Source organism: Eumetopias jubatus, unplaced genomic scaffold (genome assembly GCF_037043125.1).
Source record: "Eumetopias jubatus isolate StellerSeaLion01/CBP00866 unplaced genomic scaffold, mEumJub1_p1.0 scaffold_15, whole genome shotgun sequence".
Classification (NCBI taxonomy): Eukaryota; Metazoa; Chordata; class Mammalia; order Carnivora; family Otariidae; genus Eumetopias; species Eumetopias jubatus.
In genome coordinates, this window is record NW_028274821.1 from 91,467,158 (window position 1) to 91,493,709 (window position 26,552).

The following is a 26,552-nucleotide window of genomic DNA, read 5'->3' on the forward strand; positions in this document are numbered from 1 at the left end:
CGTTAGTATGCACACGACTTCTCTAAGTGTTTCTGTCTGCTCTCAGGAGGCACGGCAGGAGAAACTTCTCGGACCCCAGTGCCTTCGACCGGCCCTGGGATTGGGCACTTCTAGCCCTTGTTGGGGGTAAACACAGTCATGCCTACCTGTCATTCAGAAAATCGCATCCCTGGAGGGCCTGGCCACGTCAGAATGGCTGGGGCATCGGGATCCAGGTGTGTGCCCAGCCCCCGGGCTGCTCGGAGAAGCTCTCTCTGGCAGAGGCCAGCCTTGCTGTATGTCTGGGGGACACCTGCCGCTGTCGGGTCATCCCACAATTCATCGGGCTTTTGCCTTTACAGCCTGTAGCCAGAGGCTGAAGTTGAAAATACAGCTGAGCCCTGAACAACATGGGGGTTAGGGGTGCCGACCCCCCACACAGTCAAAAATCCCTAACTTTTGACCCCCCCAAAACTTAACATCCAACAGCCTTACTGTTGACCAGAAGCCTTATCGATAGCATACACGATTAACACATATTTTGTGTATGTATTATAAATTATCTTCTTACAATAAGTAAGCAAGAGAAAAGAAAATGTTCAGAAATTCCTAAGGGAGAGAAAATACATTTACAGTCCTGGACTGTAGGGAGAAACACCCGTGTGAAGGGGGCCCGCACAGTCCAAACCGGCGTTGTTGGCTCAAGGGTCAACTCGGCTGACTGGTAACTGTCCAGGGTCCTGGAGGCTCCCTGCGGGACCAGGAGTTAACCCTTTATGTTAACCTTTAATGGTGAAGCCCAAGGAGGACACGTGGGGAAGCCGAGGACATCACCTGTTTACCATTTCCTTGGTGGGGCTGTGCCCCTGGGTGGGCGGTCTTGGGATTCCTCCCCACTCCTTCCCAGGCCTCATCTTTCAACCCACCCTGCAGGAAAGGTTCGAACCGCCCACCTCCTCCATGACGTAACCAAATCACAGACCTGGACAAGAACACAGCCATCCCAGGGGGCTGCAAGCTCTAAGGGCTCTGGCCTAGCTTTTAGGACAAGTCGGTACCAACAGGACTGAGGCCATAAGCTGGTGACTGCCCGATGCAGTGGACTTCAGAACCACATGGTCCAGGAATTCATCTTGGCCAGTGAAGGGGGAGTGGGGTGGTCTTTCACCAGCACCCGTATCCTCACAAACCAGCACTCAGCAGGGATTCGTCTGACCCCAGCCAGGATGAGTGCCCCCCATGTGTCTGGCCGAGAGAGGTGGGCAGGGTGGGGGCTTCTGGTGTGCTTCTGGGCAAAATCAATTATATGTGGAGTTGCAGGGAGGCTGGAAATCCTAGTTCATAGGTAGCAGAAATGCTTATGCAATAAGGCTCAGCTGGAGCCTTAAGGCTGCTTTACAGATCTTTCCCCTGAATTCAAAGCAAGCAGGAGAAGGTTTAAGGACAACGGTGAGGTTGCCGGGAGGATTCCAGTCCAGGTAAAGGGCGGACCATGGGCCCCTGGAGAGAACAGAGGATGCCAAGTACTGCCCGGCCATAGTCCAGTGGCTAATAACCTCCCCCTGGCCTTTGCCCACCCACGTTGCATGTTTTGATCTGTTTACAATCCCCACCGCCACCACCAAATGCTGATGGAATTCAAATTTAACCCTGAAACCTGTAAGTTCCTAATGGGTGGTCAACGGAAACCCCAATAAAACAAGCAGAAAATGTTCCCCCTTCTTCCAAAGCTGTAGAAAGGCAGCCACCATACTGGGTCAGGAAATGCAAATGTTATTGTTTAAAAACCAGCATAAAATATATACAACATAAAATATGCCAATTTAGCCACTTCTAAGAGTACGATTCAGTGACATTAGTGCCGTTCACACTGTTGTGCAAACATCACCATATTGAGTTCCAAAACTTTTTCATCACCCCCAACAGAAACTTTGTACCCATTAATCAATAACACCCCAGTCTCCCTTCTCCCGTCCCCCACCTGGTTGTCTCTTCTACTTTCTGTCCCCGATCAGTTTCCCTGTTCTAGATATTTCTAGATATACCTGCAGTGGGATCACAGTGTTTTCAAGGTCCGTCCATGTTGTGGCATGTATCAAAACTCCATCCCTTTCAACGGCTGGATCGTATTCCGGTGTGTGTCTCTGTCACACAGTTATTCATAGCACTTCCTTACAATCCTTTTTGTCTCTGTGAGGTTGGTAGTAATGTTCCCACTTTCATTGCAGATTTTAGTACCTCTTTTTTTCCCCTTGGTCAGTGTCGCTAAAAGGTTTGTCAGCTTTGGTTGTTCTTTTTCTAGCTCCTTCAAGTGTATCGTTAGGTTACTGATTTGCAATCTCTCTTCTTGTGTAATGTCGGCATTGGCAGCTAGAAATTCTGCAGTTAGCACTGCTTCTGCTGGGTCCTATAACACGGTACGTTGTGTTTTTGTTTCCACTTGTCTCAAGGCATTTTCTGACATCCCTTGTAATTTCTTCTTTGACCCATGGGTTGCTTGATTTCCACATACTTCTGAGTATTCCCGTGCTCCTTCCGCTGTTCCTTCTGCTTCTACTCCACCTGATTGGAAAAGATACTACGTATGATTTCATCCTTTAAAATTTATTAGGACTTGTTTTGTGGCCTCACAGATGGTGTGTCCTGGAGGATGTTCCATGTGCACTTGAGAAGCATGTGTGCCCTGCTGCTGTTGGGAAGGGCTCTGTCTGTCTGCTAGGTCTCACAGAGTGTGGTTCAAATCCTCTGTCCATAGCCATCTTCCTGTCACCTGAATTCTTCTAGCCATTATTGAAAGTGAGGTAGTCAAGTCTGCAACTCACTTCAAAGATGTCAATTTTTGCTTTAGGGATGGAGGTTTACAATTGTTATTTTTTCCTGATGAATGGAAATTTTTATCGGTGTATACCGACCTTGTCTCTTGTTACCTTTTTGACTTAAAATCAATTTTGTCAGATAATAATATAGCCACCCAGCTGTGTACTGTTTTTGTGGAATATCTTTCCCCATCCTTTTACTTTTAAACTTTTTGTAGATTTTTTTCAAAGTGAGTCTCTTTGAATACAGCATATTTGTGGAGTGTTTTTTTTTTTTAAATCCATTTTGCCAAACTCTGCCTTTTATGTGGAGAGTTTAACCCATTTATATTTAATTACTAATGACTTCCTTCTTCTTCTTTTTTTAAGATTTTATTTATTTATTTGAGAGAGAGAATGAGATAGAGAGAGAGAGCATGAAGGGGGGAGGATCAGAAGGAGAAGCAGACTCCCTGCTGAGCAGGGAGCCTGATGGGGGACTCGATCCTGGGACTCCAGAATCATGACCTGAGCCGAAGGCAGTCGCTTAACCAACTGAGCCACCCAGGCACCTGACTTTCTTCTTCTATTAGCTATTTGTTTTCTGTATGTCCTATATGCTTTTTGTTCAATTCCTCCATTACTGCTTTTTATGGATTTAGCTGATTATTTTTATATAAAGTGCACCCTTTTTGATTCCCTTCTTCCCTTTTGTATCTATTTCTAAACAAAGATTTTCTTATTGGTTACCTTTGGGATTGCAATTAACATCTTAAACTGAGAGCAACCTAGTTTGAAATACCAGCTTCACCCAAGGAGGACACTTGGGGAAGCTGAGGACATCACCTGTTTACCATCCTGGTGACACGCCTATTTCCTTGAAATACCAGCTTCATTCAGTAGTGTACACTCAGCTCTTATAAATTCCCAATCCCACTTTGTGTGGTTACTGTCACAGATTATATCTTTATGTATTCTGTTCCATTAACACAGACTTACACTTTTATTTATTTATTTATTTATTTTTAAAGATTTTATTTATTTATTTGAGAGAGAGAATGAGAGATAGAGAGCACGAGAGGGAAGAGGGTCAGAGGGAGAAGCAGACTCCCTGCCGAGCAGGGAGCCCGATGTGGGACTCGATCCGGGACTCCAGGATCATGACCTGAGCCGAAGGCAGTCGCTTAACCAACTGAGCCACCCAGGTGCCCTACACTGTTTTATAAATTTGCTTTATACATTATACAGAAAAAAAGAAGGCGTTACAAACCTAAAGTGAAACAATACAGGCTTTTATAATGATCTGTTACTTACCTCTACTAATGCTCTTTATTTTTCATATGGTTTTGAGTTACTGTCTAGTGTTTTTTCGTTCAGCCTGAAGGGTTAGCTTGTAGGATTTCTTTTAGGCAGGTCTACTGATAACAAAATCCTTTAACTTCCTTTATCTGAGAATGTCCTCATTTCCCTTCACCCTGAAAGGGTAGTTTGCTGGATATAGATTTCCTTTTCCTTTCAGTACTTTAAATATAGATAGGTCATCCACTGCCTTCTGGCTGCCATGATTTCTTTTGATCTTATTAGGACCCCTTGTACATGACCGCTTCTTTCTTGCTGCTTTCAAGATTTTCTCTTAAGTCTTTCAACAATTTGATTACATATATCATATATCTCGGTGTGGATCTCTTTGAGTTTATCTTGCTTGGAGTCCACTGAGCTTCTTGATGTGTAGATTCATGTCTTTCATCAAATCTGGGAACTCTTTAGCCATCGTTATTTCAAATAATCTCTCTGCTCCTCCCTTCTTCTGGGACTCTCGGTATGTAGATGCTGTTAATATTTGATGATGTCACCAACTCCTGGAGGGGACTGTTCATTTTTCTATTCTTTTTTCCTTTCTGCTCTTCAGGGAGAATGTCAATGGCTTTACCTTCAGGTTCACCGATTCTCTCTTCTGCCTGTGCAAATCTGCCATTGAACCCCTCTGGTGAGTTTTTTTCATTTCAATTGTATTTTCAGCACCAGAGTTTCTATGTGGTTCCTAATTTCTCTTTATTACATTTCCTATTTGTTCTTACACTGTTCTCTTGTGTTCCTTTAGGGATTTTTTTCTGTCTGTGCTTTCCTTTAGCTCACTGAGCATATTTAAGACAGTCAACTTAATGTCTTTGACTAGTAACTTCAACGCCTGGACTTTCTCAGGGAGTTTGCCAAATTCTTTTTTCCTACGTACCAGCACTGTTTTCCTATTTCTCTGTATGATTTGTAAATTGTTGGGAACTGGATGTTGAGGATGACAATGTGGTAACTCTGGAAAGCAGATTCTCCCCCTCCTCTAGGCTTACTTCTGTCATTCAAGACCTGCAGTCTTGTTTCTACAGTGACTTTTCCAAACTATATTGTTCTGCATATTCCTTGTTGTTCAGGGACAGAAGCTTCTGTCCTGCTGCCTTGGTTAGTGTGAGGCCCGGCAGAGATCCCCTTAACTGCTGAAGTCCCACAGCTCTGTTTGACATCAAGCACTCCCCTGGCTGTTGTGTTGGATGAGGTTCCAGAGTCCCCAGATGGTTCATTCTGATCATTTTCTCCCCCTAGCCTAATGGCCTCCATGGAGAGACTGACCCTGGAGCTTCTTATTCCATAATTTCCCCTCACCAATGTTTTTATTTTTAAAACATTTCATTTATGAGAGAGAGCACGGGCAGTGGAGAGGGGCAGAGGGAGAGGGAGCAGACTCCCTGCTGACCAGGACCCTGAGATCATGACCTGAGCCGAAGGCAGATGCTTAACTGACTGAGCCACCCAGGTACCCCACAAATGTTATTTTTAAAGACCCAAGTTTCAGGGCTTGCTGCTATGCCCTGTGAAATCACCTCCAACCTCAAATCCCAGGAGTGCTGATGGGCTGAGCCAGCTCAGTGCGCAGTTAAATGACACTGAGGCAAGCATCTGCTCTGTGAAAGATAGGCTTGCATGTTTCCTTAAGTGAGCCAGAGAAGGGTGGCTGGCTCTTCTCGCTTCTCCTGCGTACAAATAAACCGGTAACAATGCAAGATTTCCTATTTGAACCCGGAAAGTGAGAATCTGCATCTCATTTAAATTAGCACAGGAAGTGAAAGAACCAAACCACAACTCCCAAGCTATAGTAGAAACTGGATTTTAATATAATATTCAAGTCTAGCATTTGCTATTTACAACAAATAAATATTGCCCCTCCCCAACTGGTAAACTTTTTTTGTTTTGTTTTTGCCTTTTATACAAATATTCAACACCCCTCCCCTTTCCCCCAATTCTCCTTTCCCACTAACCCCCGTCTCGTGTGGTCTTGTGAAGCCCAGGGCGCAGTGGTGAATGGTACTTGCAGTATCATGAGAGTCAGTGGCAACGGGGCTCCGCTGAGACCGTCCTCACTCACCGGGTGAAGAGTGTGATCTGTGAAAAGGGTCCCCCTCCTCCTCTCCTGGGGGGGGGGGGGTTGGGTGGGGGAGGGGTGAGACTCCCTCGCTCTGTTGGCCCCGATGGTGGAATCTTTGGTGCAGCCTGGGAAAGGCTAGCATGGTGGAAAGAGAGCCCAGGACCCGAGAAGGGCACAGGCCGATGCCCGTGGGCATGAGGAGAGAAGTGCAGTGGTCAGACCCAGTGGATGAGTGGGTGCCCTGGGGTGCCCATGGGCACAGGTGGCAGTGACCCACACCTGAGCAGACATGAGGGAAGTGCACAGAGGGCAGTGCCCGGCGGCATGCAGGGCTCCATGCCCATTGGCAGCGCTCCTTGGCAGAAGTCAGCTAGTCCTCTGGTTCCAGAGAGTGGAAGGCACCTAAGGCGGCGAGTGGCCCACGGGAGGCCAGGTCAGCCTAGCAAACAGTAGGCGTCAATCCCAGCAGTAGGAGAGGTTCAGGGTGAAACTGGAGTCTGGGGGTGGCCTGAGCTGGCAGGTCAGGCAGATGGTGCCCGCCTGGCCTGGGCCATCGGAGTCTCTAAGTGCTTGGTTACCCAGCCAGCCAGCCCCTGACAGAGTGGTTCTGTGGCCGGCCAGTGCTAGGGACTAATCAGAAGATGCCCTTAGCAATCTTGAGTCCCTTCTGCTTCATGCGAGGAAGAGTTGAGCTGGCGCCATGCCTGACCTTTGCCCCTTTTGTGAAGGTCCGTTTCTTTAGGACAAAGTCATAGTTGGCAGTTGAGTTCATGGCATAGAACACGTTGGCGTTGTCAGGGATCTTCAGCTCTGGTGGGAGAGGGGCCGAGAGAGGGTCAGCGATGCTTACGTGGGCCTCATGGAACACCCACCCCTTGAGGGCCCCCCTAGGGCAGGCCTGAGCCGAAGACCTGACACCCCCAATCCAACCTCAGGAATACCGACGACCCCTCTGAATGACACCTGCCGAGGAGACCGCTGGGCACTCAGGAAATCCAATGACCCTTGTTTAAAAAGAGACTCTGACAACACAGATCCCCACCTCGGTCTGGAGTTGGCAAAGGACCATCCATCCCTCTCCTGCTGCCTTCACTGACCATGATCTCAAGCCAGAAGAAGCCTTCTAGAATCCAGAACACCTCCCCTAAGTCCTGCCCTACTCAGGACTAAGGTTGGGGGCCTAGCAAAGGGCAGGCCTTGCCCCAGGGCTTCTGTGCCAGGCTCCAGGGGGAATCCACGCCCCCCTGGGTGGCTCCTCAACCCCCATCTGCTGTGGACAGGAGCCTACTACAATCTAGACCCACTGAGCTCCCTGCCCCGGCCTTACCTTCCCTGCCCTGCCCTGGGCCTTGGTCCTCCTGTCCGGTAAGATGGGGGTCGCACCTGCCCTGTCCCCCCCCCCCCCCACCGCCACCAAAATGGTGCAAGAAGGTGAGAGAGAGCTCAGGAAACAACTTCTGGGGATGCTGGCGGTCCCTATGAATTGTCTGGGTTAACGCCTGGCAGCTCATGGGAAGGAACAGAGCCCCACGTCTCTAGACGTACGTACGGATTAGCGCTTAGTTCCTTACCTCCCTTGTGGGGATGAGGCATCGGCAGGGGACGAGGTAAAGGCTGTGCCCGAGCTTTCTGACCCTGCCTTCCGGCTCCTAGGGAACGCCGGCTCGGGGTTCTGTCACTTTCCCAGCTGCCACGCACTGAGCTGGGCCCCTCATAGCCTGTGCTTAGTGTCTGCTATGGTCTGAATGTTTGTGTCCCCCCCAAATTCGTGTGCGAATCCGCATGCCCAAAGTGACGGGGCCTTGGGCCGTGATAAGGCCGTGGGAGTGGAGCCTCGGAAACGGGACTGCCGCATTATAAGAGAGGCCCCTCGCCCCTTCCGCCACGTGAGGGCTCAAGGAGAAGGCAGCCGTCTGCCACCCGGAGGAGGGCCCTCACTGGAACCTGACCGAGCCGGCACCCTCATCGTGCACCTGCAGCCTCCAGAACTGTGAGCAATAAATCTCAGCCATCTATCAGCCCCCAGCCCGCGACGGTGTGTGACGGCAGCCCCAGCGGATGAAGACGTCACATGTGTGTGGATTTTAACATATTTGAGGCTCAGGTCCACGGCAGGCACGGTTCTTTCTGAGGCACACATTTCTCATCTCAGCCAGGGCGCCCCTGTGAACGGCCCCTCAGCTGGGCCATCTGGCTGCCTGGCCCCAGAAGAAAAACCTTTTCCCTTCACTCCTCGGTGCTGCTAGCTTTGACCTAGGTCTCCCACAGCCTGTTCGCACGGCCAAGGGCACGCACATGCCAGGGGCCAGTGAGGAGGCCGCCCCAGGGCTGGGCGGCATCTGCACAAGGCCGCCCACCCCCACCGCCGCAGCCCTGCAGCCCTGTGTTTTGGGAACACAGGCCCTGGGCCTGGGGCTGGGGTGTGGTGCTGCTTCCCCAGAGCCCGCCCACCTGGTCCCCGACTTACTTCGATCGTCTGAAATAACCTGCACTAGCTCATAGTCATCTGGCTCGTCCTCATCCAGGTTGTGTTTGTCCATGGCCTTGCGGATTACAGCTGGAGCCTTATCTTGGCTGGTTACCTAGATTGGGGAAGGGGCAGACCGTCAGGGTGAGGGGCCTGGAGAAGCCCCCCCTCCCCTCCCCAGGAGCGCAGCCCCAGGGACCCTTGGAGTTGCTTCACACTGCATACAAAGGCTCGGCTTCTGGCTGGGTGCTGGGTCTGTGGGGGGCCTCTCCACCTCGTCCTGCCCTGGGAGGCCTCCATGCAGTGATGGGAGGCTTTTCCCAATTGTTCCTGCCCCCCCCCCATTCTCCTACAAGCTTGCCATCTCCTCCTACGCCACCTCGGAAACCTGCCCGCTCCTGGGGGCTGCTCCCCTTGATCCTACCCCTGCAGGACAATGTGATCAGTGAACCCAGGGAAGAGACAGCGTCTAGTCCCAGCCCTGGAGGGAAGAGAGGAGCTGGCCAGATGCCCAGGGGCCGCCTCTGTGCCAGGCCTGCATTGGCTGGAGGCTGCAGTGGTGGTCAGCACAGGCCGACCCCTCTTGCCTCGACCCCAGAGGCCATAGTGCAGACAGGCCTTGGATGTGGGGTCACACAGATGACTGTTAATGACAGTCAAGCTAGTTCCTGGTGGGAAGGAAGCTCAGCACAGGGTGGTGCGTCACGGGGCACCAGACTCAGTGAGAGCGGATGGGGGGCCTTCGGGGAGTACAAATGGCTCCCCTGCAGTGTGAGTTCTGGAACGTGAGTCCCCCCCCCCCCCGGCCCCCCAGACACACAGTGTCTGGAGACAAATCCCCCTTGGCTTGATCTCAAGCTCTGAACGACATCCACGGTCTGACGCTGCTGGCCACCTCCACAGCCACCCGCCTGGCATGGTCGCTGCCTCCTCACCGGCTTCCCTGCGCCTCCTGGCCCCAGCCCCGCCCCGCGGAGAAGTCACCGCTGCCCGCCCTCTGCTCCAGCCACTGGCAGCTTCTGTCTTCCGCCGAGGAGATCCAGACCCAGACCCTGAGCCCCTGACCTCAGGCCTCTTGTTGCTCCTCCAACCGCCGGGCCTCCCTGCCTCCCTGCATCCCCTCAGGCGCCTCCTCCGTGAAGCCCTCCCTGGCCTTCCATCTGCAGGGAAGCTTCTCGATTGTACCCGCTGACCGTCTGTCCCTCCCGACCCCCTGGCAGGTTAGCCCGAGGACAGCGGGCACGGGACGGCGGCTCACCAGGATGCTCTTGTACATGTTGCCGTTGTCCACGTCCAGGCTGACGCGGACGATGCAGCGGTCGCCCACCTGCTGGTTGTACAGTGGCCGCGAGCAGCTGTAGCTGCAGACCCCGGAGACGGAGCGCTTGTGGGTGCGTGTGGCGGCCACGGGCGTGGTGGAGGCTGAGGAGGAGGAGGTGCTGCTGGAGGCCGAGCTGATGCCGGAGGTCTCCGGGGACGACTGGGAGGCCGACTCCCAGAACTGCGGGGATGGCACAGTCAGCAGGAGCCCTGGACCCTGCAGGGCGCCCGGGCCGGTGCCCGGCACCGGGGCGGGGCGGGGAATCCGAGGAGCTCTGTGTACGAGCTGGGGCTTCCTGGCCACTTGTGGGGGGGGGGACTGGGGACCTGGGCCCGGGGAAGGGCCATCGGGGAGAAGGGGTGTGGCAGTCACCTTTTTCTCCTGACCGTCGGGGGACTCCGGGACAAAGCTCATGTTGATCTCCTCCACGTCGGAGCTGGACGAGCCAGCTGAGTGGACGCTGAGGGCGTCAGCAATGTCCCCGCTGCTGAGGTAGGGGCCGCACCTGAGCTGGTCACAGGACTTGGAGTGGGAGCTGCCGCTCGTACTGAGCTCCGTGCTGGGGGCCTGGCGGCTACATGGAAGGATCAGCTCATCTGGGGGGCCTCCCTGGGGACACATCCCACCCCTGCCCCCTCCACTCCACATTCCAGGCTCTGTGCCAAGTGCTCGGTCAATCACCAGTCTCACATTTGTCCCTGCTTCAGGAGCGATCGATTTAGGATCACCCTGTTTCACAGAGGCACACTCAGCCCGAGGCTTCCCGAAGCCGGGAGGGAGCCCATCCTGCCAGCCCGGGCACTCACTCGCTCCAGCGCTTGACAATGGCCGCGTTCTTCCTGGCCTTGAGGGTGTTGCTGGCCGACTCGGAGGGGGGCTCCAGCTCACACGATAGGTTGTAGCTACGGGACAGAGGTGCAGCTGTGAGGCTAAGGGGATGCACACCCAGGTTTCCCTCCCGCAGTCCGGCTGGCAGCGCGGCTCCAGATGCCCAGAGTCAGTCCAGTGCTGACCGAGATCCCACAGCACAGCCCGCCCAAGCTGCGCCCAATTCCTGCGCAGGCGCACCTCTCCGTCTCGCTGAGCCGCTCCATGGCCCGGAACCAGGCCCCAAAGTGCTCCTCAGGTGCGATGCTGTAATTGTTGCATGCTGACTGGAGCAGCTTGATCTGGGCGATCACTTCGAATTCCTGGGGCCAGAGGGAAGGGCAGGACAGTGCTGGCATGGATGGGGTGCTGGGCACGGCCCCGGGGCCCAGGGTCTCTGGGTCCCCCTCCTACTCTCTACTCCTGCCCAGGCCCACCCCTTCTCAGAGCTGGGTCCAAACAGTCCCTCCCAGGAAGTCCTCCCTGATTCTGGTCTCCTGCACCCACCCTCCAGTGGGAGAGGTCCGCCCTCCTCTGTGTATCCGACTCTCCCCATAAATATAAAGGAAGCAGGATGCAGCCAAGCGGTCTATCCAGGTGGCTCTCTGATTTCCGCACCCCCCGCCAACACGTACAGGCTGCAATGGCTCACCTTCCTCCTCTTCTCGAAGTTGATCAGTCTTCCCTGGAAGGCAAACGGCCAGCCACCATCAGAAAGTGTCCCCTTGCCCATGACCGCCCCTCAGCCCCTCTCAGGCTGCACTCCCGACAGCACACACCAGGGGGCAGGTGGGCGCACGCACCCGGGCTTTGGGTGGGTCCTAGGATCTGGGAGCCGCTGGGCAGGGGTGGGGGGCGGGCAGAGCCTCAAGGAACTTCTTGCCCGACCCTGAGGACAGAAGGAGAGACTGAGGCCTGGGGCAGGAAGGCCCAGCCTGGCCACCCCGCACCTGACCTTGGAGGGCCGGCCCCTCTCTGCCCGTGGCCACTGCGTGAGGGAGGGCTGCGTGCCGCTGGGCCAAAGCCTCCTGCAGCTCTAGGCCTCACCAGCTGGGCACCTAGCTCTTTACTCCCTGGTGAGATGGGCAGGTGCCCTGGCCCATGGGGGCGGCTGGGGGCTCTCAGATGAGGTGCACCCAGTGCTGAGAGCTCAGGGCTCAATGAGGGGCGTCTTCCTCCAGGACCCCAGCCCCACTCCCACCCCGGCCGGGCCCCCGGGGCTCACTCACATACAGATAGTCTTTCATGGCGGTGTCCAGCATCACCAGGTCTGTGAGGAACGTGCCCAGGTAGGGAACGGTGCCCTGGATGACACCCTGTGGCATGGGGGTGGGGCAGATGAGCCAGAACCAAGGCTCCCCTCAGCCTCAGCCTCCACCCCAGCCTCCCACTCAGAGCAGCCCGGGGACCTTCAGCTGTCTCCCCCAGACTCCCTCCTAGCGGCCACGGACCCCAAACTCCCCCAGTCACCTTCCAGGCCCGGTATTTGGCAAATCACGGAAGTTTTGTGGTTCCTGGACCCTCCCCACCCCTAAACCCACCCCCAGCCTGGCTCTCCCAAGGCCCTTGCTTTGGTGGCTGTAACCAGCACCATCAAGACAGCAGCTGGTCAGGGTGCGGCCCTGCCCGGGCCCAGAGGAGGCCAGGTCTAGCCTGCAGGGCAGGTACTGCAGCAGCAGTGAGGGGGAGGGGCTGGGGGCGACCCCTCCTCCCCTCACTGGGAGGCCAGCCCCTGCCTCTGTCGGCCTCGCGCACACTCACCGTCTCCTTTGGCCGCTTCTGAGCTCTCTTGGGGTTCATCTCCAGGGTGGCAAACTTGGAGGTCCCCTCCTGCCAGGGTTGAAGACAGGGTCAGTGAGACCTTCCTCTCCTCCCCAGCTTCCCCTCCAGCAGACTTGACCTTGGGCCTTGGTCACCGGTACAAACGCTCCAGGGCTCCCTGGGCGTGGGAATGGGGGCCGACGGCCTGGCCTCCCTGAGCCTGTTTCCTCGTCTGGGAAGTGCAGGTGAGCACGACACCCACCTCCTGGGGATCTCCAGGGACTCAACATCCCATGCCTGTTCCTGTCACCCTCGCCCACTCCAGGGTGGGGGCTCTGCACAAAACTCACACACATTCCCTTTCTCCCTGCACCTCGCTGCCTCCCCATGCGTCATGAACCCGGAGGGACCCCAGGCTCATCATTCCTCCATTTTCTGAGAGGGGCAGTGACTTGCCCAAGGTCCCAGAGGGACTCAGAGGAGAGTGGGCTCCTCCCTCCCGGCTGGAGACCTGCTCCTGCTAACTGGTCTTCTGGCGAATTTGAGGCCCCGTGGCGAGAGCCCAGTAAGACTCCCTGGCATCCATTTGTGGTGTCTGGCCCCGGGCAGAGTGAGGAACCCCCCAGTGCACCCAGAGCCGCCTCCTGGGTCTGCTCATTTGGACCCAAGGCTGGGCAGCCCCTTTGGGATGTGGACTCTGGCTTCCCCTGCGGTACCCCATCCCTAGGCAGGCAGGGTGCTCTCCCCCGGAGCTGCAGTGCAGACAGAAGGGGCCCCGCACCCCTGACCCCATCCACCCACCAGCCTGGAGGAGGCAGGAGACCTGCTAGTCCTGCCAGCTCACCCATCCCTTCTGGAATGCCCCAGCTGTTCCCACACCATCCCATTACCAGGGCCTCCTGTTCCCCAAACTGCCCCCCACCGGCCATGGACCAAAAAGATCCCACTCTCCCCAGAGTCCAGACAAGACAGGACTGGAATTTTTCAAAGAGACTCACTGAGAACCCACCCCTCTGTCCGGCTTTACCTTGACAAGCAGCTCTCTGCTCAGCGAATAGTTGTTCTCATCTGAGAAGATCTCCGACAGCTTCTGAAAGATTCGGAAGCTGTCCCTGCGGGAAGGACGGACAGACTTGGGAATGGCACACACAGATGTGCGTGCTAATCCATTTTATTTTAGAGCCCGAGGCCCTGAACTGCCCGGATGGGTGGTTTTCACACAGGGTCCTGCTGGGCCCTCAGCGCTCTGCGGGCCTGGGGAGGGGAGCTCTGTGTGGGTGGCCGCCCAGTAAACACAGGAAGATCTCCAGTGTGGCTCAATCTAGTAGCTGACAGATAGGGAAACTGAGTCCTAAGGCAGAACTGCTGGCCTAAGGCCAATGGACCCTCAGAGGCCCCGCCAGCAGGCCTGGCCCAGGATTTGCTGCCTCCTGGAAGGTCTCGGGTCCCCCCCTGGAGCTCCTCCCAAGAGAGGCCGACCCACCTGGAAACTTCTTCCCACGTCTTCTTCAGCCGGTGGATGGAGTTGCTCTGCAGGGCTGACAGGACAGCGTAGAGCGACGAGAAGTTCTTGAGGACGCGGCACTCCTGGCGGAGGGGCAGAAGGGCTGAGGTGTGGCTGCCGTCCCCGTGGCTGGGACCTCACGTCCTGGGGGAGACGGCTGCCTGTGGAGCCTGGGTAAGCAGCACTCCCGAGAGGAGGATCTGAGCTCAACCCACGAGAGGAAGTCCTGGGGGGGTGAGCATCCGGGCAGCAGGCTACCAAGTTCCCAGAGGGGAAGGAAGGGCCTGGGGTCTCTGTGGGGCCTAGAGCCACAAATCACCACCCCAAGGGCAGATGAAGTGAGACAGGGGTTCCCCAGGGCCCCTCGGAGACGTACCCGGGCCACCTCGATCCAGTGCTCCACCACCCTGGCCCTGTCCCGGGCCGTCACACTCCGGTCCCCCAGGCAGGTGGTGATGACACAGTTGGCCACGCTGTTGAACTGGGTGACAGTGGCACGGACGGTGGGAGCCAGGTGCTCCTTGCCCTTCTTGTCCCGCTGGGACCAGATGCAGCCCAGGCAGTGGTAAGGCACCACCTTCTTGAACAGCTCCTGGGGGTCGGGGGAGTGTCACCAGCTCTGCCACACCCCAGAGCTCAGCACCCACGGTCCCCTAGTCCCAGGCAGGGTCCCTGGTCAGAGCTGAGCTCAGGAAGCTGAGGCTGTGGCTCGAGCCTTGCAGGGCTGGGGTGTGTGTGTGACTCTGGGCTTTGTTCTCTGCCCACCGTGCGTGCCCAGCGCATGAGTGACCCAGGATGACACAACGCAGGAAAGAGAGTCTGGCAATTTTAGCAGCGCATCCTCACTAACTCCCAGCACCAGAAGGTGGCTCCGAGCTGTGCATACCAGGCGGCACTTCCAGCTCCCCCATCAGGCCTCAGGTCTGCCCCCATCCAGATGCACACCCGCTGTGGGGGCCACAGCTATGGGCTCTGCTGCCTGCCATAAGCTCTAGTACACAGCAGGTGCCTAATAAGTGCTGAGGCTGGTGAGGCCTCTTGGCAGGTTGGCGGGCCAACCCACGGAGCTGGATGTACCTCAGGAAGCTCCACTCCCCCAGGCCCCACCCAGCCTTCGACTGTCCTGCCTCATGTCATCCACAGTCGCTGGGCAGAGGACTGGGGTAGGGAGGGTCCCATCTCTATGGCCACAGTCCGGAGAGCCCACAGTGAGTCCTGGTGGAACTGGGATATGGACCAGGACATCAGCTCTCGACCGGGGAGCCACAGGGAATGGACCAGAGGCCAGAGGAAGGTGCACCTCTGCCTTGCCCTGCTGGGGAGAGGTGCTCACCGCATCCATCAGGGTAAACTGCTCTGCCACCAGGTCAGGAGGAAAGGCCAAGAGGTGAGGCTTCTCATTCAGGCCATTTTCTGCAGCCACAGGTGAAGGCCAGGGAGGCTCGGGTGCTGGAGCTGTCTCCAGCTCTAGAGCTCGTGACAGAGATGGCTCTAGCTCTGAAGCTGGTTCTGGAGCCATGTCTGGCTCTGGAGCTGGTTCTGGAGCCTCATCTGGCTCTGGAGCAGACAGGACAGTTGGTGCTAAAGCTGGCTCTAGTTCTGGAGCTGTTTTTAGAACTAGTGCTGGAGCTGGAGCAGGTGACAAAGCTATAGGAGGAGAGAAGTTTCCATGTGCCTTTGAAGAGACAGAGCTCAGCCCAGGGCCTCCCAGAGAAGCCGCAGCCGGGAAGGAGCCCTCCCCGGGACGTCTCCCTGACTGCAGTCCACCCGCTGGGTGCTCGGAGCCCAGTCGTTGCTCCAGGCCCCACACCAGCCTCTGGGGCTCCCCCCTGTGGGGCCAGCTCCGACCCTTCCCCCCACACCCACAGGTACCCACCTCCGGTCTTCTCACCCTCGGGCTCGGCCTCCGTGGGCTCTGCGTGCTCCAGCTGGGCCAGCAGCAGGTGGGCACGGCGCTCCAGATCAGAACCGGGCATGTTGAGCTGCACATAGGCCACCAGCTGCTTGAGGCAGGGAAAATCTGGGGGCTGACAGAAGTCCTCCGAGTACTGGTCCAGCCAGGTGCCCAGAATGGAGGAGATGGCCCTGGAGGTAGGCGGGCAGGAAGCCAAGTCAGTGGCCTGGGCAGCCCTTCCACACAGCCCCCTGGGGCAGCCCTGGGGATGCTCCATCCACAGGCCAGGCCCCCCGCCAGCCCACCCACACTGGCCATCCAGGCAGTCGCAGGTGTGGCCAGCAGGTGCGGGGGCCAGCAGTCTCCACGGGAGGGAGCCCTCCATCACGGGTGTGAGCACCCCTGCCTTCCTCAGGGGAGCCTGCCCCATGCCTCTATCTGTCTGGGGTCCCTCCTGCTGCCCTGGAAACTCCAGGAGCGTGGGGAGGCGGTGCAGTGTCTGCTCTGTCCCGGCCCTGGGGCACCACAGAGGAACTGCAGAAGTCCGTGAGGGAGGAGGGAACGGGCAGTGTCCCTCGGCCCAGCCCGCCTGGGCTCTCACGGCCCCTCGGCCCCCAGCCCCTGCTCCGACGGCTGCCTGACCCCCTTGCAGTCCCGTGGGGTCTCCTCACCGACACTATTCTCGGGACGGCTGCCCGGCCTGTCCAGGCCCCACGTGCAGGCCCCCACGTGGGGGACCCAGTGTGAGGCCCCTGTGTGAGCCGGTGACCCCCGGATCAGGTCAGGGCAGGTGGGGCCCGCAGCCTCCCCTCTGCTCCCTAGGCCCCGGGCCCGCAGCCTCGGCTGTCTCACTCCTGTCCTGCAGGAGAGGCCCCCACACCGCTGCCCTCCAGCAGCCATGACAGATGCGGGGCAGCCAGGGCTCTGCCCAGCACCCCCAGTCCCGCCAAAGCACCAGATGTCCCCCACCTTGGAGACAGGGGACCCTCCCATCAGACTCAAAGTCCACTCACTTTTTTAACTGGTCCTGGGGTCCGCCGTCGTCATCGGAGTAAGGGAGGATGCATCCGTATCTAGAGGAGGCCGTGAGGGCGTCACGTCTACCGTACCTGCTATGATGTCTAGGGTTACTGGCTGACTCCCCGACTAGAATGAAGCCCAGGAGGGCAGGGAGATTTGTCTGCCCTGTTCCCTGAATTATGCAAAACGTCTAGAAGGGGCTTCATGTCAGACAGAGGAAGTGCCACGCCCGAGACACACAGCCCGGAGGTGTGCAGGGAGCCGCTGGGCAGGAGAGGGGCGCTGCTCACCTTTTGAACAGCAGGTCCAGGACCTGCTGGGTGGTGGTGAAAGCTCGGTAGGTGCACAGGAAGATGGTGACATAGGAGAGATCGCTGCCCTGGAAGGCAGGCACCAGGTGCTCCACCAGCTTCTCCAGTGTGCCTGCCTTCACTGTCCGCACCTTGCAGGTCTCATACAGGTTCAGGGCGGCCTCGTTTTCACACTGGGGTGGGACAAAGGAGGGGTGCGTGGTCAGCGGCAAGCACCTTGTGCCGCCAGGAGGGCAGGGGACTGGAGCTCAGATGAAGTCCCAAGTGCACAGTGACGTGTGGCTGTAGAGGAGACACGCGTGCCCCCAGCCAAGAAACCAGCTCGGCTTTAGAAGCAGAATTTGAGATGGGGAGTGAGGAAAAACGCAGACACAACCCTTCCGGGTCAGTCTGTTGGCTGGAGGAGGAAGAGCATTACCCCCAGGAGCCCTGGCAAAACGTGCCCATTCTAGAGACGAGAAGACAGAGGCTCCTTCTGGGCAGGGACGAGCCACAGGTGCTCCGTGCAGCACTGGGGAAACAGCTACAGCAAGGAATGGAGCCCAGGCCCATGGCACTGAAGGGCTGAATCACCGTGACAACCGGCCTCCCTTCTGGAATGTTATGTAGCCGAGGCAGGCCCGACCTCTGACCCCGGAGGGGTCATGTGGCTGTGCTCCAGGGGACAGCAATTCTAGAGGAGCCTGAGCCTCCCCCGCCTTTGGGGAAAAACAAGCCCTTCCAAGCCTGGGGACGTGGAAGGCTTGTAGGTGTGGAAGGAGGGGTTGTGGGCTACCTGAGACGGGGGTGGGGTGGGGTGGGGTGGGGGGGTTGGGGGGGGCGGGCAGGAGCTAAAACCAGAAAGACTGGGGCAAAATACAAAATCACCTGGGGCCCAATGTGAAGTGGAAACAGTAGAAAAGTGTCTTTTTTGATGTTTATGCAGATATGTACAGAATGACTTTTTTTTTTTTTTTTAAGAGAGAGACAGAGCGTGTGCACGTGCACAGGAGGGGCCGAGGGAGAGGGAGAGAATCTTAAGCAGGCTCCACACACCGTGCAGGGCCAATGCAGGGCTGGATCTCACGACCCTGAGATCATGACCTGAGCCCAAATCAAGAGTTGGATGCTCACCGACTGAGCGTCCCAGGCACCGCCTGTGCAGAGTGACCTTGCTCCTGGCCAAGCCCAGGGCTAGACAGCGGGGAGGGCGTGGAGGCCCAGGTTCCTTTGGGAGTGGGACTGTGGGGCCCTTCGGCAGGAAGGCCATGGGAGGGAGCCCAACAGAGCGGCCAGAGAGCCTGGAACCCAGGGCCTTCTCAGGGTCCTGGGGGTGGAGGCCCCGCGGCTGCACTCACCCCAAGCCAGCGCTGGCCTTTGTTGGTGCCGTGGTGCGCCTGCACCTTTCGCAGGGAGATGGAGTAGATGACCCCGTTGACCAGCTCCTCACCGATCTCCTGCGTGCAGCTCTGCAGAGACAGTGCCCGGCCACCAGGCGGGGGTGTCAGGGGCTGCCCCCAGAGCCTTCCGGTCCCCAAGCCAGGATGCACTGGGCTGACAGCTCGAGGGCTTGGGAATCATGTCGGGGCAGGTGGACGCTGCCCCCAGCCCTCCCCTTCCCACCCCATCAGCCACCATTTTAGGTATGAATAAGACCAACCCTCCAGGCTCCCGAAGCCCCCTGCAACCTGCTCACGCCCAGGCGGGATCACTCCGCCTGCCCCAAGAGGGGTATTATTTTTCGGTCATGGCTCAGATGAGTACGTGGAGGCTAAGGGAAGGGTGCCACCGTGGGTAAACGGCAGCCCCAGGAACCCCAAGGCCCTCATCCCTCCCCAGCCCTTCCTGCCCCCACCCCAGCTGACCCAGCAGGCACGGGTAGCTCTTCCTGGCCTAGCCCTGGAGTCAGCATCACGGGTCAGGGGCAGGTGTAGGGCATCCCCGGCGGCCACATCCAAGGCCACTTCCTTCCCTTTCTGCTCATTCATGCCCTTGTGCCTTCTTGGGCAACAGAGGAGTTCCCGGTTCCCTGTCTGGCATCACATGCATGGGGACAGGGTGCAAATGGTGACCGCGCAGGCATCTGGGCAGACTGGGGTTTCATAGGAACCAAAACCACGGAGCTTTGGCTGGGACAGGAAGGGGGATCATCTGGCTGCTGCCTGGACCCGAAGCAGAAAGGAAAGGCCCTTGTTTTAGGCGGCAGCGACCCCTCCCACTGGGCAGACTGGCCCTGGCTGGCTAAGGCCGCTTAGCCACATCGGCTCGGACTTCAGCCTGTCCAGGGAAGGGGGAGCCTGCAGCGGGGCGGGGGACCTCTGAGGGCTTAGGGAGGAGCTGGGAGGTGCCAGCTGGCCCAGGGCCATCAATCAACGGTCCACAATGGCGGCTGGGACTGCAGGTCACTGCCCTAACCCAAGGTGGGTGTGGAGCTTACGGAAGACCCAGGCAAAAGTGCTGACTTGGCCCACCCACAGCCTTCCCTGAAGCCCTCGGCCTTAGCCGGGCCCCTGCTGCACCCCCGAGGTCAGCGACGGGGTGCCGGGGCCTCTCACCTCCTGTCCACCCCTGTGCGCCGCGGGAGGCCAGCTGCCCTCTGGAAGGCCACTTCCTTTGACCTGTGGCCGCCCTCCCACGCTGCGCACTGGACCAACGGGGAAGCGGCTGCCATCACATTCTCTCCAGAGAGAGAGCCAGCCTGTTTCTGGGAAGTTAGCAGGGAACCCACAGGCACAGGTCCCCCTGAGCGGCACCTCCCACACCCACACCCCTCCAATGACCCAGGCCTGTGGAGGTCCAGCCCCTCTACCGAGCCGGGGAGACTCCTCCTGAAGCAGAAAAGCTGAGACATATGCTCACTTTCCCTCCCCCACCTGGAAGAGCCCTCAGAGGAGACAGGCTGCAGATGGGGGCCCCACCACCCCGGCAAGTCCTCAGGAGTCCCAGGCTACTTCCCGCAGAGGCCAAGCCTGGGCTTGGAAGGGCCTGGCTACTTCCCGCAGAGGCCAAGCCTGGGCTGGAAGGGCCCGGCCTTCTCCAGGGTTATTTTAGCCACGTGTGGCCCAGGGCGGGGGAACACCCGGGTTGCGGGCAGTGATCTGGAGGCCCTGCGCAGGACCGGCCTCGCCAGAGGGCCCCGCACTTGAACTCCACACAGCACCTGGATCCCTGTGGGGCTCTGTCAAGGCCTCTCGGCCAGGCTGGCCATGGCGGGGTGGGGGTGGGGGGCTGCGGGCAGGCAGTGGCCATCCCCTGGCAGGTCCAGAGAGCAGTCCCCCCCTTCCTGCAGAGAGCTGTGGGCCTCGCTGGCAGAGCAGCTGGCCTGTGCATCACATGGTCCCCAAGCCCCGCCCCCACCCCGCAGGGGCCCCCTTCTGCCAGCTGGTAGGGGGACGGGGGGCGGGGTGGGAGGCCGGGAGCCACAAGGGCTGGGACTGGGGTGGGGGTGGGGGAGTCACCGCCCTGTCACACAGATGGGGAGTTGCCTGGCTCCTTCACACCGCCGCCCGCTGTGGCAGGAACAAAAGCAGACCCTCAGAGCTGAGTGCACGTGCCCTGTAAACCACCTTCCAAGAGATGGCAGAGGGGCAGGCTCTAAAGCAATCTGCCCCGAGTTCGGGGCAGAAAGTGCCAGAGTGGGATTTGTTTCCTGCTCCTACCCGCCTCCAGGGACAGAGAAGGAAAGCAGCCAACGGCCTGGCATCTGCCCCCCAGGACCCTCTGCGGCAGGGCGGGCAGAGTGGAGCGCACGCAGGCCCACGCGGGTGGTGCTCTGGCAAGGGGCCCGGGGGTGGGGTGGGCGGGGGGGTTCCTGGGGGAGGATGGGAGCGGCCTACCAAAAAGCAGATGTCCTGGGAGGGGGGACTTGCAGGGCAGGGTGGTGCTCGGCTGACTTCTAGGGAAGAGGACGCCACAGGGATGGCTGTGTCCTTGGGGGGCCAACATCCCCAGGGCTCTGGGACCCAGTTGGCAGCTGGGCCTTGCACACACTGCCTGGCCTCTTGCGGCTTGGGTCAGGGGAGCGAGGGTGGAGCGGTGCCCCCCCAGGCCCTGGTAAGCAGAGGCCTGCACAACGGGCACCTCCGTGCCCCACACCCCGCTGTCCCTCTGAGTGCAGCCCAGAGCCCCAGGGACAAGAAGGAGAAACGGCTTGGGTGTCACCTGATCAGCCTTCTCAGGGTGACAGCCCAGCAGGATGCCTGTCCCCAAGTGACTGCAGGCCAGGCCCCGTTCCCTCAAGGGAGACTAATGGGGTCGCCAGGGCCCATCCCACCCCCTATTCTGGATAGACCCGAGGGGCCCTGCTGGCTTCTCCCCAGCCCTGCCATCTCTCCGGGAAGGCAGCTCATGCTGGAGATGCACCTTCATTCTCATCATGCCTCTGCCCCCCTTGGGTGTATATTTCCCGTGGAAGCTACAACGAGGGGCCATAAGGGGCCTCCAGACCCCCAGGGGCCTCCTCCACAGACTCGCTCCTCCTATGGAGACCTGGTCCAGGGCTGAGGCACACAGAGAAGAAGGGCTCAGGCTTGCACTCTTCGGGTCACGTGTAGAGACCCGGTCCCACTCGGGCAGGGCGGGGGTGGCTCCGACCACAGTGCATGCGTATGCATGAGATGGGGTCCTTACTGTACCTTGCTGAGCCTGCCACCCAGGGCCACGGAGTCACAGACGCCACCCAAGGCCCTCACCCGGACATTGGTCAGCACCCTGCAGCCCCGGGCACATGAGGCCCCTCCCCAGGGCCCACCAGACCCCAGGACACCGTCTTTCCTGAAGGGCTCTGACTTCCAGCTTTGCCGAGCCTCTGTGCCCCTGGCCCGAGTGAGCTCATCCGTGAAATGGGGAGGAGAGCAGCAGCTCTCTCTGGGGCAACAGTGGGGGTCCGGAGAAGGCACCCAGCACCTGGCATGTGAGAGGGCCCCAGAAACGGGAACAAAACTGGGCACCACCTGCCGACCACAGCCCCCAGGAGCTGTTGACAGACACCTAGTGGGGAAACCTTGAGAGCCCCTGTGGGAGCCTCCAGAAGGGCCGCCACGGAGAGGGCTAGAGTCCTAAAATTGCCCGAGCCAGCCCTGCAGCTTTCCGACTTCTTGGCCTTTTGCTCACATGCAGGAGCCGCGACGGGAGATGGATCAGAGGGCCTGATCAGCCCTCCTGGGGTCCCAGGTTCCTGGGACAGTTTAAACGAGGCATCCGCAAACATTTGCAGAGTGGAGACCAAGGCCCGGGGCAGCAGGTCTGGGCTGAGGAAAGAACCCAGGACTTCTCGAGTCCCAAGTCCTGGTTCATCTCTTAGACCATAAGCTCCAACAAGCAGGGGAGACGAAAAAGCCTCCTGGTGTGCAGCAGGGCCCCACCCCCACCCTCTGGTGGGTGTCCTGTACCCTGAGCCCGAGGACATAGACAGGACCAAGTGGGGACCCCAGGTCAGCCCTGGACGCGGGTGTATGGAGTCAGGTGCGGACTCTCCTGACCACACTCCTGACCCCAGGCATTGCAGGCCATAGTGGGAGCTTGGGCCGGGGACCTGCCAGCTTGCCAGGGCAACCAGGGAGCTCAGTGACCCCAGACCCCCCCAATGACCCCAGGAGTTTGGGGACCAGCCTCACCCAGCCCCCAAAGAGGCTGTCCTCAAGGACCCTCCCCACCAGCCTGAGCCCAGTTACTCATCAGCATGTAAACACAAGAAAAGAAGGATGCCCCAGGTGGGGCGGGGCTTAGGGACCTCCACGCTGGCCCCACCCACCACCTGTCTTCCTGTCCATTCAAGGCCGGCTCCTGGCTATCATGCTAGCAGGCCACCCCACATCAAGCCTTTCAGGGAGTGTAGCTGGTGACAGCCGAAGAGGAGGGTGGCCCGGTCCCAAAGGGGGTGCAGGGCAGGGCCAGCCTAAGGTCCAGCCCCAAGAGCCACAACCAAGCGTCCACCACCAACCACAGAGTCTGATGTCTGTGGGCATTTCCTGGGGGCCTGGCTTTTTACACACTCATCACATTTAATCCTCCCAACACCTCACTTGATGGGTGAGGGAGGAGCCATGAAGTGGCAGCAGGACGGGGATTTTAACCTTGGCCCACGAACCTCCCATCTAGGCCTGGCCGCTGCCTTGCTCCGTTGTGGCTGCCACATGCACAGGCTCAGAGCAGAGGCCAGAGACGGGAAGGCCTTCCTCGGGTGACTCTGCTGGTTGGGGAGGGCGGGGCCCAGAGACCAGCTACGGGACCCAGGCCTGAGAAGCACCATGCCACCTGTGCCGGGCGGTGGGTGGCATAACCCCAGAGCCCCGGGCACAGGCACTCCCCTGGCACCTCGTCAGAAAACACAATCACGGCAACCGCCACCTGTCTGGCTCTGACACTGTGCCAGGCACTGTGGGGACCGCCTGTCAGGCTGCTGGTCTCACTTAGTCCTCACCTGAACCCTAGGGGAGGAGCTGGTATCAGGTCCATTTTATAGATGAGGGGAACCGAGGCTCCGGGAGTGGGCGCCAGTCTAGGGCTGCCAGGGGCCAAGCTGGCATTCCCCCGAAGCTCTCTCTCCTCTCCAGCTCTTGCCCAGTGTGTGTGACCCCACCCCTTGGTTCAAAGGACACTACGGCTCCAGGTGTGGCTGCCGTTCCCCGTTCCCTGGAGCGCAGAGGCAACACCCACACCCCAGAGCTCCCCACACGCAGGCCCTTGAGCCCCGTACCCCTGCCCTGCTCACTAAGCAAGCTTCTAGCTAGCCTCTGCTCACTCCCAGCTGTGGGACTGCTCAAAGACCTGCTCCTCCTGCACTAGGCTGCAGGCTCCAGCTCTCATACCCTCCGACTGGGAGCAGGGAGAGTCGCTTCACTAGAGCTGCGTGTCCGGAAACAATGCGTTTCTGAGCCCAGGAGGCTGGGAGCCTGAGCCCGGGACGGGGTGGCCACAGCGCGGTGCCATGCCCTGGGAGCCATCTGGGCAGCTGGCCAGCAGCCCCTGGGAGCCAGTCCTCGACTCCTAGGCACAGTGTCCTGAAAGCACCCCCACTGGCTTGCTCAGAGGCTGCCCAGGGCCAGTGCGTAATTACTCTAACTCCTTCTTACGAGCCATGAAGACAGCCTGGAAACACATGTCCGACTTCTAGGTGGAGGATCCAACCGAGCCCTGCCTGTGAGCGGCCACCCAAGGCTGAGTCCCACTGTCCCTGCTGCTCCCGGGAGACAGAATGTCTCCCACCTACAGAAGGAAGGAGGGCCCAGTACCAGCCAGCCTGGCCCCCCTTCCTCTTCTCCTGGGACCCCTGAGAAGTCAAGCAAGAGGGGAACCCCAGGGTCCGTGGGGGCCCAACAGGTGGCAGCCAGTCCCCTCCTGAACTCCACAGGCCCTGCAGTCTGGAGTGAGCTAAGAGGCCCTCCTCACAGATTACGGAGTGCAGACAGATAAAGACCCCCCCCCCCCAACACACACACACACACACACACACACACACACACACACACACACACACACACACACACAAGGCTAGGCCTCTAAGGCCTCCAGGGTCAAAGGCAAATGAGCCCTAGGGCTTAAACTGAAGAGCGGCACAAAGTGTGATCAAGAGACCAGACAACCAGGAAAACCAGGAAGGAGGGAGGAGGCTGGGGGTGGGGGCGGACTCTCCTATTTATTTCTACCTGAAGAACAGAGAAGCCCTCCTCATTCCATTCCACCCAGACTGTGCTCAGGCCTTGCAGTCACAGGGTCACACGGTGGGGGTCAGAATCCCGGCTCTGCCACTTACGAGCTCGGTGAGTTTGTGCAATCCAACCTCTAGTGCCTCTGGTGATTCGTTGGTTAAATGGGCAATCCTGACAGCATGCATGCAAATTACTTAGCACAGGGCCTCCCACGAAGTGCTGGCTCCTGTTTGCTATGTTTTTAAACCTTTGGGGTCCAGCTGTGGGCTTGCTCCTTCCTAGAAGCTCTTCTCAGTGTCCTCTGGCCCAGAAGACTTTTGCCTCGCTACCCTTCACTTGACCGGGGGCTTCTGGGCTGCCTGGGCCTGGTCCTGTTCCCCCAACAGCTCCACTGCCCCCTGCCCTGACCCCCCCCCTCCATGCACTTATAATTGCCTCAACAGTGAGCTCTGCCCTATCCTTCTCGGATCCTTGCAGCGGGCTTTTGCATACAGTTGGCGCCCAATAAAGAACGGCCCCCATTCAAATCCTGGCTGCACATCCTTCTTAGCTGTGCATACATTAAGATCAGGGACACTTCTCTGACCTGCCGTCTACTCTAACGGTAGGGTTGACAACTACTCTGCAGGGGTGGGCAGAGGCAGCTGGAGTGAGGGCGTGGTACCTGCAGCCAGTAGGTGCTACAGACCGAGATCGCCTGCCTGGCCAAGGCAGTGGCCTGCGCACAGACAAGGGCATGGGCCAGGTGACTCCCAGAAAGCACAGAACCCCTTGGGACGAGCTGGGTCAGCAGTGACCTGGCTTAGGATCAAGATGATGAGAGGATGCCCAGATGTGCAAGGACATCTGGCAGCTCAGAGAGAGAAGGACTGGGTCGAAGTGTGGTAAGGAAATGGGGACAGGGGTAGGGCAGGCAGAAACTGCCTGGCGGTTTCCAGAGAGGACAGGGACCCTGAGCAGGGCCGCTTTGGCTCTGGAACGCTGCAGAGACCAGGAAATCAGCTCCAGGATGGGGGGTGGGGGTGTGTTGGCAGGAGGGACAGGGACTTCCCCGCCCCCCCCCCCCCCCCCCCCCGCTCGGCCCATGGTAAATGGTCATTGTGTTTGGTTTCCGGCAGTGGCCTCCTCTCCTGCCAGGACCCTGGTTTTCCTGCCCTAGCCAGAAGCTTCCCCTTTGATTTCTAAATAGCGGCCATGGCCTGGATCTCCGTGCTGAGGCCGGGTGAGGGAGAGCAGCAGGGATAGAGGGAGCTGGGGAGGAGGAGGGGAAGGGGGAGGGGGAGATGGAGAGAAGGCAGACCCCTGGGCAGGGGTAGGGCTCAGTTCCTCTGCGATGCAGATAGATCGAGAGGGAGGAAGAGAAGCAGCAAAGACCCGCCCCACCCAGGCCAGGAACCTGCCCGGCCCCTGTGAGCACGCAGGCCAGACCCTCCCAGCACACAAAGCCCAAGCCGCTGCCAGACATAATGAAAGTCAGATGAGTACTGGGCTGGTGTCAGGCCTCCCACCCCCACCCTCCCTGGGGGTCGCTCCAGCCGCCAAAGACTGGAGCTGTGGGTGGATGAGGGTTGGAGAACTTGCCTGGCCCTG

At 58.7% G+C, this 26,552-nt stretch overlaps 1 protein-coding gene across 7 annotated transcripts in view; it reads right to left on the minus strand.

The window, feature by feature from the left end:
• Nucleotides 1-5,915: 5,915 nt before the first annotated feature.
• Nucleotides 5,916-26,552, minus strand: part of RALGDS (ral guanine nucleotide dissociation stimulator) — a 29,986-nt gene continuing 9,349 nt past the window's right edge. For 2 of the 7 annotated variants that reach the window (XM_028090466.2, XM_028090460.2), the window contains exons 2-18: nucleotides 18,672-18,782; nucleotides 17,314-17,507; nucleotides 17,017-17,115; nucleotides 15,986-16,194; nucleotides 15,443-15,756; nucleotides 14,486-14,701; nucleotides 14,089-14,192; nucleotides 13,633-13,717; nucleotides 12,606-12,674; nucleotides 12,074-12,160; nucleotides 11,497-11,529; nucleotides 11,046-11,167; nucleotides 10,784-10,879; nucleotides 10,350-10,551; nucleotides 9,915-10,157; nucleotides 8,657-8,771; nucleotides 5,916-6,999 (exon numbers count right to left, since the gene is read on the minus strand). In XM_028090466.2, coding sequence (XP_027946267.1) covers nucleotides 6,824-6,999; nucleotides 8,657-8,771; nucleotides 9,915-10,157; nucleotides 10,350-10,551; nucleotides 10,784-10,879; nucleotides 11,046-11,167; nucleotides 11,497-11,529; nucleotides 12,074-12,160; nucleotides 12,606-12,674; nucleotides 13,633-13,717; nucleotides 14,089-14,192; nucleotides 14,486-14,701; nucleotides 15,443-15,756; nucleotides 15,986-16,194; nucleotides 17,017-17,115; nucleotides 17,314-17,507; nucleotides 18,672-18,782 — 2,475 coding nt within the window. In that variant the 3' untranslated portion in view covers nucleotides 5,916-6,823. The remainder of the gene's footprint in view (nucleotides 7,000-8,656; nucleotides 8,772-9,914; nucleotides 10,158-10,349; nucleotides 10,552-10,783; nucleotides 10,880-11,045; nucleotides 11,168-11,496; nucleotides 11,530-12,073; nucleotides 12,161-12,605; nucleotides 12,675-13,632; nucleotides 13,718-14,088; nucleotides 14,193-14,485; nucleotides 14,702-15,442; nucleotides 15,757-15,985; nucleotides 16,195-17,016; nucleotides 17,116-17,313; nucleotides 17,508-18,671; nucleotides 18,783-26,552) is intronic. The other 5 variants (XM_028090464.2, XM_028090463.2, XM_028090462.2 and 2 more) reach the window with 5 other exon arrangements.